General features: G+C 40.4%; 1 protein-coding gene across 3 annotated transcripts in view; it reads left to right on the top strand.

Moving 5' to 3' along the window:
* Positions 1-18,932, top strand: part of STAG2 (STAG2 cohesin complex component) — a 180,526-nt gene that overhangs the window by 78,064 nt on the left and 83,530 nt on the right. For all 3 annotated transcript variants that reach the window (XM_084639662.1, XM_084639664.1, XM_084639663.1), the window contains 4 exons: positions 4,366-4,527; positions 5,653-5,749; positions 6,936-7,012; positions 15,991-16,195. In XM_084639662.1, the coding sequence (XP_084495788.1) occupies positions 4,366-4,527; positions 5,653-5,749; positions 6,936-7,012; positions 15,991-16,195 (541 nt within the window). The remainder of the gene's footprint in view (positions 1-4,365; positions 4,528-5,652; positions 5,750-6,935; positions 7,013-15,990; positions 16,196-18,932) is intronic.

Below are 18,932 nucleotides of genomic sequence, written 5' to 3'. Positions count from 1 at the left end.
TCCAGTTCTGTGTAACAAATTACCAGGCTTTGCTGCCAGAATAGGACGGCTAGAATGATATGAAACTCAGTTCCTTTATTGAATAGCTTCTGGACTTCCATAAAGACAAATTCAGGTCCATAATTGAGGTCCAGCTGGTGGCTAAAATATTCCTCCAGTCTGCATTAGATGTGGCCAACATGGCGCTGCATTCAATTTCCATGGCCATTGTTTTGTTATTAGATGGGCTTCGTGGCTGCATTTGTCCGGCTTCCCTAAAGAGGTTCCAACCACGGTGGAGGACCTTCCTTTTGAGGAGGATGAAGTTATTTTCCAAAAAGACCAACTCGTCTCTTCACGTATGGAAGGATTTGTGGGCAACCCTTCGATCTGTAGGGACATCCATTTCTCCTCCTCTTTCCCCACTTCCCCTCTCCCATGCCCTTCCCTGTCCCTTTTCAGGGAACCTTTTCACACGAGTCTACTATATCAGGAGGTAAACCATCTGCTTAGCATAGGAGCTATAGAACCTGTGCCTGTATATATGAGGCAAAGGCTTCTGCTCTTGCTACTTCCTGATACCAAAGTATCATACTGGACCTCAGAGCACATCAAAGTGCAGAAATTCAAGATGGTCACCCTATCTATGATCATTCCAGCCTTAGAGGAAGGAGATTGATTCTCGGCCCTTGACCTTCATGACTCATATTTCTACATTTCTATCATACCAAGTCACAGGCATTACCTCAGATTCATGCTGAGCCAGGACCAGTACACAGTACTACCTTTCGGACTCTCATTGGCCCCCAAGGTATTCTCCAAGGCCCTTTCTGTAGTGGCAGCCCACTTACGCTCTCAAAGCATCATGATTTATCCTTACCTGGACAATTTCCTTCTCAGGGCATGGTCCTTCGCAGAGGCCCAACAAGTCACTCAGGCCACATGGAGCCTGCTTCTGAATCTGGGCCTACAGATCAATGAACAAAAATCTACCTGAACATGGGTACAGAGGCTTGAGTTCATAGGAGCTGACCTCCAACTCCATTCAGGTGAAGGCATTCCTCTTACATCACAGATTTTTCAGTCTATCCGTGTTGATAGACACAGTACAATCTAGCCCACAAATTTCGGCCAGACATTGCTTCCAGCTTCTGGGACACATGTCTGTGGGCACATCAGTTATTGCTCATGCCAAATTATGCATGAGGTGCTACCAAGTATGGTTCAGTTCACAGGCAGAACAGAGACAACATAAGCAAACTTCTGTCAATGCACACCAGGATCAAACAATCCTTGGACTGGCGGAAGGACCCGGTAAACATCAGTACAGGAATCCCGTTTGCTCACACTTCCCCTTCTCTACTCCTGGCCACTGATGTATCCCTCATAGGATGGGGTGTGCATCTCAGTGGTCACACAATACAGTGGTCGTACGCAAATGGTCTCCAGGAGAGACATGCCTCTACACCAACCTGCTAGAACTCAGAGTGGTCAGGAATGCATGCGTTCACTTCCTGCCGCTGATCAAAGACACACACACACAAGGGTCATGACAGACACCAAGGCCTGCATGTATTACATAAACAGACATGGAGGTGTCAGGTCTCATTCCCTGCATGTAGAGGCAATAAAACTATAGAACTAATGTATCTCCCATAATGTCCTAATATCAGCCGCCTGCCTACTAGGAATACAGAACACGACAGTTTCAGCCGCAGATTCCCACACGGCTCAGAATGGGAGGTAGTCGGTGATACTCCATGACATATTCGACAATGGGCGACACCAGTAATAGACCTGTTTGCTACTTACCAGAACAAGAAACATCCACAGTACTGCTCCAGGGCCAGGATCAGATGGCACTTCATGGGAGACACTCTCCTCCTCCTTTGGGGCAAGGGCCTTCTTTATACCTTTCCCCCATTCCCTCTATTACTGAAGGTCTTGTTGAAAATCAGTGAGAAAGCAAACTTCATACTGATTGCTCCCACCTGGCCCAGGCAGATGTGGTACCCTTATCTGTCACAGCTGGCATGTTCACTGATGAATCTCCCAATCACTGCTTACATCTTGTCGCAGAACGAGACGCGCACTCTTCATCCCAATCTGTGGATTCTACAACTCAAAGCCTGGCTCCTTCATGGTTCCAGCACAAAGAGACATCTTGCTCTGAGGAAGTACAAGAGATGCCATTACACAGTAGGAAGGGAGCTACTTGTCATACCTACCTTCACAAATGGAAGATGTTCCAGATTTGGTGCCAGCCCAAGGGCGCATCACTCCTACTGCAGCCATCCTTCCGGTAGCCTTAGGCTACCTGTTGACTTTAAAGAAATCTGGACTCTCTTAGTTCTCTGAAGGTTCATCTGGCAGCAATTGTAACCTTCCACTAGCAGGTGGAAGGATACTCAATCTTCTCTCACCTCACTATGAAGAGATTTCTTAAAGCCATAGCAAACCTCTTCCCACAACCCAGGCTTCCACTCCCCAATGGGATCTTAACCTAGTGTTAAAAGGACTGTTTGTACCACCATTTGAACCCATGGCCAGTTGTTCAGTAACTGACCTTTACATGAAGAGGATGTTCCTCATCGCCGTCACCTCTGCAAGAAGAATAGGAGAGAGAGCAGCTTTGATGGTACATCCTTCTTTTACTGTGTTCTTTCCTGATAAGGTCACGTTTAGATCACATCCAGAGTTCACTCCCAAGGTGACTTCTGCATTTCACATGAATCAGCTTATTCAGCTTCCAATTTTTTATCCCAGACCTCATGAGGAGAATAGGGAAGCCATCCTCTATACGCTCGACATGAGAAGAGCTTTGGCCTTCTATTTGAACAGGACAGGAACTTTCAGGAAATCTCCAAGACTTTTCCTCTCTGCTATACCTTTTGACCTATCTGCAGCCATCTCAGCTCAGAGACTCTGTAAGTGGGTTTCCAGCTGTATTAGATTCTGTTACCAATTGCATAATATAGCACCCCTATCTTCATTACGCACGCATTCTTCGAGGTTGATCTCCTTATCCATTGCCTTCTCCAAGAGTATCTTTGTATCCGAAATCTACAAAGCAGCTGCCTGGACATCTGTACATGCCTTTGCAGAAAACTGTGCCATCCTGGGGGATTCATCTGCAGATGCCAAATTCAGTGCCGCAGTACTAACCTCTGTATCAGACTCGACTCCAAAGTCCGGCCTCCAGTGGTGGTTACTTCTCGGGAATCACCTAGAGTGGAGCACCCATAGGTACACAGCGTTGAAGAACCATCATTATTGTACAAGGTGAGTAACTTTTTTTAGATGCGCAAACCCTGAATATTGTTGTAATTGTATTGATAGTAATTCTAGTTAAAATTTTGATAACTTTGATTACAAAGCTACTCAAGATAGTTAATTCTTCGCAGTCCCCTTTGGACTTACAAAGGGATCTCATAGAAGTGGGTGACAGGGAAACAAAATGGTGGATGAAATTCAGTGTTGATAAATGCAAAGTAATGAATGTTGGAAAACATAACACCAACTATACATATTCTGTGATGGGGTCTAAATTAACTGTTACCACTCAAGAAAGAGATCTTGGGGTCATTGTGGGTAGTTCTCTGAAAACATCTATTCAATGTGAAGCGTCAGTCAAAAAAGCTGCTAATGTTGGGAATCATTAGGAAAGGGATAAATAATAGAGAGAAAATAGCCTATTTTCTCTATATAAATCCATGGTACGGCCACATCTTGAATACTGTGTGCAGATCTAGTCACCCCATCTCAAAAAAGATCTGTTGGAATTAGAGAAGTTACAGAAAAGGGCAACAAAAATGATTTAGGAGTATGGAACAGCTTCCATATGAGGAGAGATTAAAAAGTGAGACTTTTCAGCTTGGAAAAGAGACTACTAAGGGGGGATATGATCAAGGTCTGTAAAATCACGAATGGTGTGGAGAAAGTAAATAAGGAAGTGTTATTTACTCCTTTGCATAACATAAAAACTAGGGGTCACCAAATGAAGTTAATAGGCAGCAGGTTTAAAACAAAAAGAAGTTTTTATTCACACAACACATAGTCAACCTGTGAAACTCTTTGCCAGAGAATGTTGTGAAAGCCAAGACTATAACAGGGTTCAGAAAAGAACTAGATAAGTTCCTGGAGGATAGGTCCATCAGTGCCCATTAGCCAGGATGGGCAGAGATGGTGTTCCTTGTCTCTATTTGCCAGAAGCTGGGAATGGGTGATTGGGGATGGATGACTTGATGATTAACTGTTCTGTTCATTCCCTCTGAAGCACCGGGCATTGGCCACTGTCAAAAGACAGGATACTGGTCTGACCCATCTGACCGTTTTTATGTTCTTACATTTGTAGTGATTTGAAAGTTGCTTTTGATTTGATTGCAGACCTGTAAAAAAGGGAAAAAAGGCCCAGGAGAAAAGGGGAAAGGTGCAAACGGAGGAGGGAAACCTGCTGGTCCAAACCGGATGAATGGACATCATCAACAGAATGGTGTGGAAAACATGATGCTATTTGAGGTTGTTAAAATGGGCAAGAGTGCTATGCAGGTAAGATCTGAGTCTCTTTAGGGCTTAAAGGGATGCTCAACTTTAAATTTGGCTGAAAATTTAGTAAAAACAAGTATTTAGAAAAATTAAACCCACCACAGGTTTTCCCCCAATTTTTAAACCAAATTTAAAGGCAAGCTCTTTAAACAAATATTCCCCTACGGTGTTTGAAACCCAAGTTTTGCATCACTAAGAACCTAAATGTGAAGCTGACCTATTGAATTCGTTTTAATTGAGAAATGAAAACTAATGTGTAAATACTGACATAAAATGGAAAGACTTTTAACAATATAATTTCTCAAATATAGGATGTTTTCATTTGTTTACATATGATTTTTAACTTATCCCTTTAAGTAGCTTGAATGACTAAATAGTCAGATATAGATCATGATTATAGTTATCAGTGGCACATAATAACAATAAAGCTGCAATATAAAGTATGTGGGGGTGACCAGTGTTTAGCTTTAATCCTCCCTACTTTAGCTTTTTAGCAAACATTTAACAGGAAGGATTTTGTGACCATTTAATAACTAAGGGTAACATGGGATTTCTTCTTAAAATGGGCAAGAATAAAATTCCTGATATTGAGTAAAGTTGCTATCACTAAAGGTCTGTCAATTTCTGCCACAAATTAGTGCAACAGAAGTTATCTATTGCAGATCTGTATCACATGAGCAGGAGCTGGATTGGATTCTCGCCAGGAAATTTGAGGCTCATTAATTTTTTTGATCAGGCACTTCTCTACCTCCCCTTACTAATAGGATTGCAGGGCCTTTGCACTAAATTCTGTCAGCTGGAGGAAGCACAATATTTATATGCTTTTTGGTCAGTTGCACACACTTAATGGTCAGTTTTGTGCTTGTATATATTTACAGAGTAAAGCAGACATCCATTTCTTGAAGGAAAGTATTGTAATAGTAAAGGATGATTCAAAACTTTTACTTGGTATCAGTCAGTAAATTTCAAGGCTCCCATTTTGCTAATGGGAGAAGAAAATCTCCATTTGTGTGTTCCTGTGAAGAGTTGAGAAATACAGTTCACTTTCTCATCAATTTGTTAAAAACTAATAAAGAGTTTTTGTTTTTTCTCTCTATCTCTTCCCCCTGCCTTCCCCCCATGACCCAGTCTGTAGTGGATGACTGGATAGAGTCATACAAACATGACAGAGATATAGCGCTTCTTGACCTCATCAACTTCTTTATTCAGTGTTCAGGCTGCAAAGGTAAGATGTATATTTTGGAAACATGTTAAGTTAAAATACTTCCCTAGCTATCCTAAATCCACTTTGTTTTAGATAATTGCCTGCCAAATCTCTTCAGTAGTCTTTGCTATTATGCTGACAGTGTAGTGAGTGCCTTCTCACTCTTAGGGCTAGTCTATACTCGGCAGTTGTACTGCATTAATTATACTGGTATAGTTAAAACTGTAGAATCCTCCTAGACTGGGTGCAGGTATGCCAGTATAAAAGTACTTTATATCAATATAGCTATTCTGTACAGAAAAGGGAATAACTACACTGATATAATTCATTTTATAGCATAAAACATAAACATACCCTTTGTCACCAAAGGCATCACACCACATCAGACCTCTGGGTGAGGATTGTGGAGATTGGTTCATTCTTGACCTTGTCATTGCTGTGTCTTAGTTGGCTGGAGAGAATCCTAAAGATGCAGTGATTCCTCTCATTCAGAACTCTGAGCAACCTATCTCTACAGTAGTTCTAGTCCTTCCTGCCTTAAAATTTGAATTATAAATTTCCAGCCTTTAAAGTTTGATTTTTGGTTTATTTTTGCCTTTGGGTTTTTTGAGGGAGGGAGGGTTGATGAAAAGAAAGATATAAGATGTCATGTTATTCCTCATTCAAATACTCCTTGTTTCATTTTGAGTTGAGCTTGTCACCTTAAAATATCTTATCCTTAGTGATTATCTCTCAATTGCTTTGTTTTGCAGAATATTATGTAACTTTGTAAAATGATTGTATTCAAATGTATCAAACTGAATTTCTCAATAATAATTGCATCTGTACTTCTAGAAATGGGAGCCAGCCAATCCATGTTTTTAGACTAAAAACTTGATGTACTCCTAAAATTTTTTACGATTTGAAGGGGGATGTATAAATCTTATAAATTAAATTTGTATATATAATGTTCCCCAAAATATATGCGGGTGCTTCTGCTGTTTAACATCAATAGATACATTAGAAGTGCTCTAAAGTGTACAGACAATGAATATGTTTGATTAAATCATATATTTGTCTTTCTGTATAATTGTATTTTATATGAAAAACTTCAGATGTTAAAAGTCTATAAATTGACAGTTGTCTGTTTAACTTTTTTCAGATGCTAGCTAATCTGTTATGCCTCTTTTATATCTACAGTATTAATAATCTAATGTCTGAATTGTAGGAGTTGTTACAGCAGAGATGTTTCGACATATGCAGAATTCTGAAATAATCCGAAAAATGACTGAAGAATTTGATGAGGTAACTGTTTTAATGCAAACGAGTTCTGAGAATTGCCTACAATCTGATTTTGAAATTCACTTATTTAGATAGCTGGATGATAATGCTCCCAGTAATAAATTTCTATTCACTTATTTAGATAGCTGGATGATAATGCTCCCAGTAATAAATTTCTAAACTATAAAATATATTAATAACATGGGGAAAAAGTTGACATTAGAAAAATTACCATATTTGACAAGAGTTTATAACCAGTTAGTAACTCATCCCATGACTAAAAATCTCAAATAATGCATCATTTCATCATGAAATCAAATGGAGAGTTTTATTGCATACAGTGTTGTGGATTTTTAAGTTACATTTGAATTCAGTCTGAGTATGAGAAATTTAAAAATTTTTTTTAAAAGAAAGTTAGCAGGATATTTGATTGCAGTTCCCATTTTTAAAAAACTGAATATTTTAAAGTTTAAAGTGTCAGCATAAGAAGAGAGTTAGTTAAAGGAGTGGCTGAGCCTGATATCATTTTAAAAAGAAAGCTTTTTCAATAGCATCAACAGTTTTTATAGGAAACGTCCAACTTCATCTGCTTCCAGGTTACTTTTTAAATTAATTTTTTATTTGTAAATGATTTACAGCTTATGTATATCACCAAATACTGCACATTTCACAGGCTGTCCATAAAATTATGTAATTACACAACTTGTCAAAACTGCAAAATCAGACAATATGACATAGTTATAATATTAGAGAGACAAGGTGGGTGAGGTAATGTCTTTTATTGGGCCAACTTCTGTTGGTGAGAGAGCCAAGCTTTTGAGCTACACGGAGCTCTTCTTCAGGTCTGGGATAGGTACTTCTAGCATCACAGCAAAGTGCAAGGTGGAACAGATTGTTTAGCATAAGTAGTTAGCACCTGTAAGGGAATGTTGTCTGTGGGGAGCTTGTTTCTGATGAACCCCAGCTTCTAGCTTTCAAACAACTACCCAACCTCTCCGAGCTGCTCATCAAAGGCAAGCTCCCCACAGACCAGGACACCAACTCAGAGTGGCACCAGACCCTGCCAGAACAACAGATGCAAAACCTGCAGATGTATCTCCATTGCTATCAACATCCCCCACAGCATCTCTCAAGAGCCATCTATCCTACACATACCTATCGCATGTGGTGTACCTCATTTAATGCATTAAGTGCTTCAATAATAACTATGTGGTGAAACCATAATCACTACACTCTCGAATAAAGAGAAAAGGAGTACTTGTGGCACCTTAGAGACTAACAAATTTATTAGAGCATAAGCTTTCGTGAGCTTCAGCTCAGTTCATTGATGCATACTCTCGAATGAGCTCACAAGTAAATGATAAAAGACAAAAACACCACATCACCTGTGGGTGAACATTTTTCACAAAGTGATCACTCTCTTTCTGACCTATCTGTCTTCATCCTCAAAGGGAACCTGCCCAACACTTTCAAAAGACAAGCCTGGGAACTTATATTCATAACTTGGCTAGACATTAAAAATAATGGATTGAACAGAGACACTGGATTCATGCTTATTACAACAATCTGTAACGCACTAACCCTCTTTTTGCGCTATGATTGCAGAGGTGTTAGTGGTCCACTGTGCCTAGAATGGTCCCTTACAATATGTGCTAACTACTTATGCTATACAATCTGGTGCACCTTGTGTTTTGCTGTGATGCTTGGCATACCTTTCCCAGACCTCAAGAAGAGCTCTGTGTGGCTCAAAAGCTTGTCTCTCTCACCAGCAGAAGTTGGTCTGAGGAAGATACTACCCTCACCCACCTTGTCTCTTTAATATCCCAGGACCAACATGGCTACAACTGCACTGTATAGATATAACATGTTAGGGTAGGGGTAACAATAAAAAAACGCCCACACAAATAGGCAGAAAAGGGGATGGGGGAGAGGCAGGAAGAGGGAGGAAAAAAAAAGAGATCAGGTGGAATGGAAGTCTGGCATTATTGGGTTATTTTAGCATTCTTTATCCAAATGTATCAGGAAACAGAATCCACATTTTTTTGCATTTGTATAATTGGTGTCTACGTCTTCCTTTTGCTACTATCTCAGACAGGTCCAAGGAGTGCTGCTCTATTCTGGACATAAGCAATCTATTCCATGTGCTTGGTAATTATTTTGGCCATTGGTGGCATAGTTAAACCCAGTGTAGCAGGTTCATAATTTAGGATATACCGATTACTTGAAATGTTCACTAAATCTTTTAAAGGGTAAACTAGGAACTTAAAAGCTACTCCCAGTTTTCATTTCAGCATGATTATAAATTCTGTTAGAAAGAAGGTTGATCTTTCACACACAGTCAAATGATAAAATGGGTTTTATGTGACTATTTAACAGTGCAGACTTCCAGTACCTGTAATATTCATGCACAGAAGCTTCACTTATAATAGTGTTTAGTTCGTAACTGAATCAAGGAAGTTCATAATGAAGGCAGTAATACCTGACGAGACTTGATGTCATTTTGTTGGTTTGTTGCAGCCTGGAGGCAAATGCAAAGCAAAAACTGAAAACTTGTTTGTGATAAATAATACACCCCAAATTAATACAGTGAAAGTTTTCTGTACAAAACTAGTTACGTCCAGTTTTAAAAATCTTGTTTAATTCCCACTGTATCCTGTTATCTTCCTCTGTTCAGCATTATTCTGTGATGACATAGTTATGAGAGCAGTCTACTGAAATGTGGAGTTAGTTCTTAAGGTCTGTCTTCGTCTTGCATGTGATAAACTTTTCAAAAAAAATTCTTTTTTTTATCTTTTTATTTTATCTTTTTATTTTATTTTTATTATCTTGCACCTTTTTGTCTTTGCAACATCCACACACACGACTGACTTGAGCTTTGTAAGTTGGGTACATGTTTCAGAAGACTTATTAGTTGTTGCATCACAGAATGATACCTTTTGCAATATCAGAATGGAGTGGAGTTGATCAGTAGGACTTCCTAAGATCTAAAGGGATTTTTTTTAAGTAAGTTTAAATGCCGTTCAGTCATTCAACAAGTATTGATAAAATTATTTTGCCTTCCTCTTTTTATATAATTTTAAGAGGAAAAAGTGTGGTGTTGGTCTGAGATGTTCATTGCTAAGAAATCAAAATAAGTAATCGCTGACTTGATTGATTAGATTGTAACTTTGAGAAACAAGTGTTGTAGGATGGCTAAAAATCTTTCAAACAACCACCCATTAACCCAACTAAACAGCATTCTTCATGATGTTGGCTCTGTATAGCCAGGCTATAGGAATAGCACACCTGGCAGTGTAGCTGTGGAACCATTGTAAACATTTGGGGGCACGTGTGTATGTCCCTTGAGCAAGCCCTGCATTCTACTTACCAAGAGTACAAATATCATATTACCTCTAATATCTCTTTGCCAGCTGCTAATATCCTAAGGCTTTTGATGGAGAGATAACAGATGATTCCATTCTGTTTTCTGTGAAAGGCCCATGCTATTTCCACACTGGAACCATGAGGTCAGCTCCAGAGGAGTTTTCTCCAGAGCCTTCATTCCTTGGTTACATGCAGATATATTACTGGTGTTTTGGATGTTTCTGTTGCATAACAAGTTAGTGGTGGTGTTGATTCTGGGGGTACTGTTGAGGGAATTCTGGGGAATTCTTGAGCGAATTTTTTAGGTTTTGGTGCAGAATTTCCTTGAGTAAAATCAGCAAAGATTGCGCTCCCAAGATTGCACTCCCAATCAACATGGCCTTGTTGGACCCAGTCAAGGTGATCTAGCAGACCCCAGCATCAATATCACCTATCTGCTAATGAGCAGACAAGAAGTACTATGTCCCCGCTAAGGACATGGAATTCCTATTTTCTCGCCCTATTCTGAACTCCCTCGTAGTCAATGCAGTGCAGGAGAAAGGATGACAATGCATTCCAGAACAGCCCTTTTTGACGGGGACCGGAAGAGGCTAGACCTCTTCGGTCACAAAGTATATTCTTTAGCTACCCTCCAGTTCCAAATGACTAATTATGAGGGTCTCCTAGCCAAATATAACCTTGTGAACGATTCCAAGTATCGTAAGTTCAGTCAACATCTCCCAGAAGAAAAAACGGAACAGTTCTGGGCACTGGTGGCAGAAGGACAATTTCTGGCCTGTACAATGCTATAAGCCTTTCTGGATGCTGAGGACACTGCGACCTGCTCCATTGCAACATTTGTGGTGATGAAATGAGCCTCATGGCTCCATCTCTCAGGATTCCTCAGGGAGGTGCACAGCACTGTGGAAGTTCTACCCTTTGAAGGATCTAAACTCCTTGCTGTGCACACTGATGAGTCTCTACATCCTTTACACCTCTACACCAGCGCTGCAGGGAAGACAGGGTAGATATCAATCTGCCTCAAGATCTTGACCTCCACATTTTCATCCCTCAACAGCATTATGATACACAATGCAGGCGACAGAGACCACCTCCCAAGTGCAGACGGTCATAGGCACAAGCGACTATGCCCCACCCATCCACCTCCCAACAACAATTTTGAACATTTGGTTGAGGCCCCGAGATGCCTCTCTCTGCTCCATTTGCTGCAATCATCTCCAGTAATCTATGAGTTTGGTGACCGTTTGACCCTGTTCTACCCATCGTGGCGACAAATCACCTCCAACGAGTGGGTCTTGGAAATTGCCAGCAAGGGGTATTCTGCTCTGTTCCTCTCTCCCTCTCCCTGTCCCTCTTCATGGACCCTTCTCACGAACACCACCTTCAAGAAGAAATAAACCACTGTGACTGGAAGCCATAGAACTGGTCTTATTCCAACAGAGAGGGAAAAGATTTTATTCCCACTGTTTTCTGATCTAGAAGAAATCTGTCGGGTGTAGACCTATCCTAGGCTCAAGGAACCTCAACAAGTTGGTCAAACTACAACGCTTCAAGATGGTCACACTGTCAGCACTAGCATAGGGGAGCTGGTTCTCGGCCCTCAACTTCCAAGATGCATACTTCCATATCGCCATACACACTCCCACAGGCAGGTCCTCAGATTTGTTCTGTAGTCTGACCGTTATCAATAATAGATACTACCTTTGACCTCTCTGCAGCACCTAGGGTATTTTCTAAGGTCCTCTCAGTGGTGGCGGCACACCTGTGCAAACAAGGGATTGCAATATTCTCATACCTAGACAACTGCCTCCTCAATGATCCGTCCAAAGTCAACATGTTTGAAACCATAAGAAAAACGATGGACTTTTTCTCAGCCCTCGGCCTCCAGATAAACATACAAAAATTGATACTGATGCCAGTATAGCATCAGGAATTTATTGGGGGGCCCAAATGGATGTTATAAAGCAATGATTCTCAACAAGGGGTACATGTATCCCTGGGGGTATGCAGAGATCTTCTAGGGGTACATCAACTATTTGACTAGTTTTACAACAGGCTATGCTAAAAAGCACTAGCGAAGTCAGTACAAACTAAAATTTCATAAAGACAATGACTGGTTTATACTGCTCTGTTTGCTATACACTGAAATGTAATCCAATTGATTTTATAAGTATATAGTAAAAATGAGAAAGTAAGCAGTTTTTCAGTAATAGTGTGCTGTGACACTTTTGTATTTTTATGTTTGATTTTGTAAGCAACTAGTTTTTAAATGAGTTGTAACTTGAGGGTACGCAAGACCAAACTAACTCCTGAAAGCCGTACAATAATCCAAAAAGGTTGAGAGCCACTGCTATGAAGGCCAGAGCCTTTCTCCCAGGTCACAGATTTTCTGCAATAGGCAGTGACATCTCCACTTTGAGAACCAGCCCATGGATCTCCACCAGGACTTGTCTCCAGCTACTCGGTGATATGGCTGTGGCATTCGTTGGGAAATGCCCCAGATTACATTTGAGCTGCCTGCAGGGATGGCTACATACCTCACCGACACAGCCTAAACAAACTGTTCTTGATAGCAATCAAGATCAAGGACTCATTAGACTGATGATGCAACCCTCAAATGTCGGCATGTCTCCCCTTCCTCTAACTACCTCTGTCCTTGATACTGACGACCGATGCCTCATTACTTGGTTGGGGAGCACATCTATAGATTCACATGGTACAGGCAAGTGATCCTCCTCAGAATCCATGTTGCTCATCAACCTCCTAGAATTAAATGCAGTCCACGATGCGTGCCGACATTTTCTACCAATAATCAGACAAAGGACCCTAAAAGTAATGGCAAACAACATTGCCTGCATGTTTTACATCAGCAGATGGGTGAGCGAAGTTCCAATCCCTATAGGGTACTGAAGCTCTGAAATGGCGGAATTGCTGTATGCAACGTGGCATCAACATCTCTGCCATGTATCTACCTGGACATCTAAGCACCACAGTAGACTCACTGAGCAGGAGATTCTCACAAGAACCCTACAACATATATTCAGTTGCTGGGGGATTCCTGAACATAGATCTGTTCACCACTCCCCAAAATGGTAAATGCCCACAATTTTGCTCGAGGGCAAGTCTAGGTCACCAATTGTTGGGGTCACCTTCCTCATTACGTGGATGCACCCCATCTCTACACTTTCCAGCCCTTTCCCCTACTATTCAGAGTGCTCCACAAGATACAAGTGGAACGAGCCAGGGTCATCCTCATAGCCCCCACATGGCCACAACAGGTATATCTTTACCTCTTGTGCATGGTGGTCTGTCCACCAATCACCATGCAGTCGACTCCACACCACCTCTCCCAGGAGACAGGCCAGGTTTTGCATCCGAATCTAGAACTTCTCCATCCGAAGGCTTGGCTCCTTCATGGTTCCAGGATCCAGAGATAACCTGTTCGGAAGGAGTAAAAGAAATTCTTTTAAATAACAGATGCCCAACCAATCGATATATGTACCTATGGAATTGGAAAAGGTAGAAAAATATCCTATCAATTACCACTCCTTTACCACTGTAATCATTCTGGATTACATCCTGGAACTCAAGAGATCGGGGCTATTCACAATCTCTGTTCTGGCCGCCATTACTGCATTCCACTCCCAGATAGAGGGTCAGATGGTATTTAGCCACCCAATGACAAAAAGATTCCTTAAAGGAATCCAAAACCTTTACACTGAAGTAGGAGACCCCACCCCACCGTGGGATCTCAGCCTCATTCTACGCTGTATCACCAGCCCCTGTTTGAACCACAGGCAAGCTACTCCTACATGCTCCTATCCATGAAAATTGCAATTCTTGTGGCAATTACATCCGCCTGACCTACGTAGAAGACATAGGTTCCCTCATGGCATCCCCCCCGCCATGCTCCAAGCTTCTATGTAGATTAGGTCACATTACGTCCTCACTCAAAATTCTTACCCACAGTACTGTCCTCTTTCCATCTAAACCAACTATCTAAACTTTCCTTCTTTCTTTTCCAAGCCACGTGGCAACCAGCACAAAGCCTCGCTACGTACCTTAGATGTCAGACAGGCACTAGCCTTCTACCTTGACAGAACCAAATCGTTCATTCACCACTTTTATTCCTCTAAATTGCCGAAAGATCAAAGGGTTTGGCCATATTCAAACAATGTCTTTCTAAATGGATCTTGAGTGCATCTACCTCTGCTACCAACACCACAATCTTCAGCCCGCATCTTGTGCTCGCATGCACTCCACTCAATCGCTCTCCACATTGATAGTTTTTCTGAATAACATGCCGATTACTGCCAGTTGTGAAGGCAGCCACTTGGGTGTCCATGGACACCTTCAGTCATCTTTACACAATCACCCGTGACACAGCATCAGATGCACTACCAAGACATACAGTCCTATCCTCCTGAGTAGCAATCACTCCGAAGCCCCAACCTTCCAACTAGGGGCACTGCTGTACAGTGACCTACTGTGGAGTATCTCTAGGAACACTACTCGAAGAAGAGAAGGCTACTCACCCTGTACAGTAACTGAGGTTCTTTGAGATGTTTGTCCTTATGGGTGCTCCATTACCCACCCTCCTCCCCTCTGCTTCGGAGTTCATACATTGACTCTGCAGTAGAGAAGGAACTGAGGGCATTTGGACCACACAGCACTATATAGACGTTGCTGCACAGGGTGAGTACCTTGTCTAATTGGATTATACATTGTGTCCAAGTCTGTTACGACCAGATTGGAATTATATTACCATAGAGATTGGGAAAATATCTTAGATAATCATTAGCTACCATTTAAGGAGCATATCTTCATAAAATCTATCACACTGACACCTGGGGTTATACGATCACAAAGCAATGCTCTCTGGTGCTTGGAGTTAAGTCTGGAAGTTGTTTCAGGACAGTGGTTTAATCACTTTTTAATTAAGTACACTTTAACTTTCCTTAGGAAATATGCTGCTGCTAGTTAGTCTCTTGAAATGGGGATCTGCAGAAGCAATTAATGAAAGAAAAAGTAAATCACTTACCAGTTTTACTTGTTTTATCTTTTACATATGCACACTGGTCTCTCCCTTCTCCCTTCACTTTTAGATTTTTTTTTAGAGGCAGAAATAAAGTAGATACTAGTTATTTTTGAGGGGTAATAGTTTAGCGTTTTACAGGTACTGGTTTTGTAATGTTCTAATAGTTCCTTGGCTCATGAGCTTGGTATATAACTCTGTGATTACATGGCCCTTCTGTTAATCTAGCACTGGTTATACTAAATATTTTTGTTGTCTGGGGGTTTTATTTTAGTTTTTTATGAAAAAAAAATGGTCAGTGGAACGTTAGCTCAATATATTTATTTTTGTGCAAGGAATGTCAATAAATTCCACTAGATGAATGCTTGCTCTGTGCATAGCAAAATTGAATTGACAAGTAAATGTAAGTTTTTGGGCCAAATAGTGAGTTGTACCCGTTTACGCCGGCAGAGAACCGGGCTCTGTCTGGTTGAACAAACCTTTTTTTAATCCTTCAATTTATCTGTATTCTATACTGTTATATTCTAATCAACAATATAAAAATACGTAATTTTTTTATAGTTATAATGGTGGCTAATGTTTGAAGATATTTTTGTTTTTGTAGGATAGTGGAGATTATCCACTTACCATGGCTGGTCCTCAATGGAAGAAGTTCAAATCCAGTTTTTGTGAGTTCATTGGAGTATTGGTCCGACAGTGTCAATATAGTATCATATATGACGAATATATGATGGATACAGTCATTTCACTACTTACAGGACTATCGGACTCACAAGTCAGAGCATTTCGACACACTAGCACGCTGGCAGGTCAGCATCTTTTTATTTACTCAGCTTCTGTACACATTTTCTTTTCAGTTTTCAGTGTTATCGGAGAAGAGACTGTTTTTGTAAAACTTTTTGAATATTCGGTATTCAGCTCGGTATTCAGGAATATTTTGTTGCATTGGGTTTAGTCATTTCATTTTCTATTTAATTATTCAGTTTTGTATTCTGGATCAGTTTTTTTTAGTTCTAGTTTTTATAATTTTTTAAAGTAATTTTTAGTATTAAAATGTTCCCTGGAAAGAATTCTCTTGCTGCTCTGATTATCTATATTACTTACAGCATTTGTTGCTTTATATCAATGGATAAACGGAACTAATAAATAAAAATGAAGTATTTTAAAGTTAACCTTACAGATTTTGTATCTTTTAAAATGCCAACAATGTTCTCCTTTATCCTTTGCGAGTAAAAATGTTTTGTTACGACCCTAAACATCTCCCACTATCAGAATATAGCTTTTAAAATTGAATATCCTTGTCTTCTCACTGTTTTTACTTGCAGAAAAAGCTACTGTGCTTTAATTGAAGTCCTATCATAACATCAGTCTATGAATGCATTGTTTTCATTTAAAAGTTTAAAGAATTTTTAACCATAAATCAGCCACTGATAAAACATTTTAAATATTCTTGTGAAATAATCCGTACTTCCTTTGGCATGTTTTTTGAATATATTTATTAAATTAAAATCTGTCCCTTGTGAAGACAGTGTAACAGTTTGTTAGTGTTTTGACTAAAACAACCTGATACTTCTGAGAAAGGGTTAATTGAGTTACGATGGCTTAAATGAAGGTGGCGTCTTACACCATGCAGATCGCAGGCAAGTGGGAGAGGCTTTCTAAAAAGAGGGCAGTTAGAAGTGGCCAAATCTGAGGAGGTTTAAGATGAATTTTATATTGTGGTGGTGGTAAATTTGATCTCATTAAAACCAAATCCCAGGGACGAGTTTGGACTCTATTTTTGACCAAGTTGCTGATGGAAACTTTTAGAAGTTAAACTAACTAGTTCTTATTTGGAGGTAAACGTCACAATCTACTTTATTTGGTTATTCAGTCACTTGTATATGGTAAGTGGAATAGAACACCATGACATAGCCCATTGGCTCCTGCTGTCAGATTGCTGCTGAGACACTGTCAAAGTATTTATGATAAAGAAGCAAAAACATAAACCTGTATTACTGTCCAGAGAAGACATTGTCACATCCTTTTGCAGTTACTTTACTTGTATTTGTTTCAGAGTAGCAGCCATGTTAGTCTGTATCCGTAAAAAGAAAAGGAGTACTTATGGCACCTTAGAGACATCCAATGAAGTGAGCTGTAGCTCACGAAAGCTTACGCTCAGATAAATTTGTTAGTCTCTAAGGTGCCACAATTACTCCTTTTCTTTTTACTTGTATTATACCCTATCATTGATGTAAATTCAGTTACTTGGAGTCTAATCTTGCAGTCTTTAAGTAATACTCCCACTGAAGTAAATGGGTGTAGGGTCCGAATAAATGCTGCAGGAATTATCCCATTTGTATGTTAATTTAGATCAGTGGTTTTCAACCTTTTTTTCATTTTCGGACCCCTAAAAAAATTTGAGCGGTGAGTGCGGACTCCTTTGGAAATCTTAAACATAGTCTGCGAACCACAGGTTGAAGACCACTGTTCTGTGGTAACAGCAACCTTTCACAGATCCTTTAGACATAGTTTGTGGACCCCGAGGAGTCCACGGACCACAGGTTGAAAGCCACTGATTTTAAATAGAGTGAAGTGATCATTTTAAATTATGGCCCTGATTCTGTAGCCCTTACTCCATATTAGTAGCTGCATACATGTCAGTGGAACTACTTTTGTAAAGTAAGTAGTAGGATCTGTATTATTGATACATGCACTCGGTTTGAAGTAGGAATAGCCAACAATCATGGTTTAGTTGGTCTGAAGTGATTCTAACATCTAAAAATAGCTGCAACTTCATGGGATTTCTCCATTCCTTAAAGGTCACAGAATGCCACGTTATTCAGACCTCAAAGTTCTTCCGCACCTCTTTGTGCTAAAGTTCCTCAACCTATTGCCCTCTGTAGCGGGGTGTTGCAGGGCCTTCTGCCCCTGCTGTGCTGACAGAGTCACTCAGAGATCCTGGAGTTCAGTAACCACAGGTGCCATTTATTGGCAGGCTGTGCTCCCACCTCCTTTTCAGCATACACAGCTTGGGTTCTAGTGTCTGCACCCAGGAGGGAAGAGCTGTCACTCTGCTTCTACTCCCTTGCTCCTCCTCTCCCCCGGCTTCCTTCCTCCCAGCCTTTTATATAGCCCCAGTCTATTGGTGTCTCCCATTCACCAATTAGGCAAAGGTTTCCTCTAGCCAGCTCCAATTTACTTCCCTTAATGGGAGCTGGCGTGACAGAAGGCTGTCAGCAATTCTTCCCAGCACCCTGTCACACCCTCCTTCAGTGATATCTACTCAAACATTCTTACTCCCCTTCCTGCAGTGTTTACTTGTAATATACCATTTCATCCCCGACCTTTGTGTGTTTTGGCCCTGACATTATTACAAAAGTTATAGTGGGGCTAAATATATTGATAATCATTTCTGGTTTAGTGACTAGACATACTTGGTTATTTTCTGCTAAATGGAGAATAGTTTACCAAAGACAAATTTCATTTTTAAATTATATACGGCATTTTGGTCAGGTATTTGGTTTCTCATTAGCTAATGCTGTTATGCTATTTCTGTAAATAAAA

Source organism: Lepidochelys olivacea, assembly GCF_965140295.1.
Source record: "Lepidochelys olivacea isolate rLepOli2 genome assembly, chromosome: 9".
Classification (NCBI taxonomy): Eukaryota; Metazoa; Chordata; order Testudines; family Cheloniidae; genus Lepidochelys; species Lepidochelys olivacea.
This window is presented reverse-complemented; position numbering and strand designations above follow the sequence as displayed.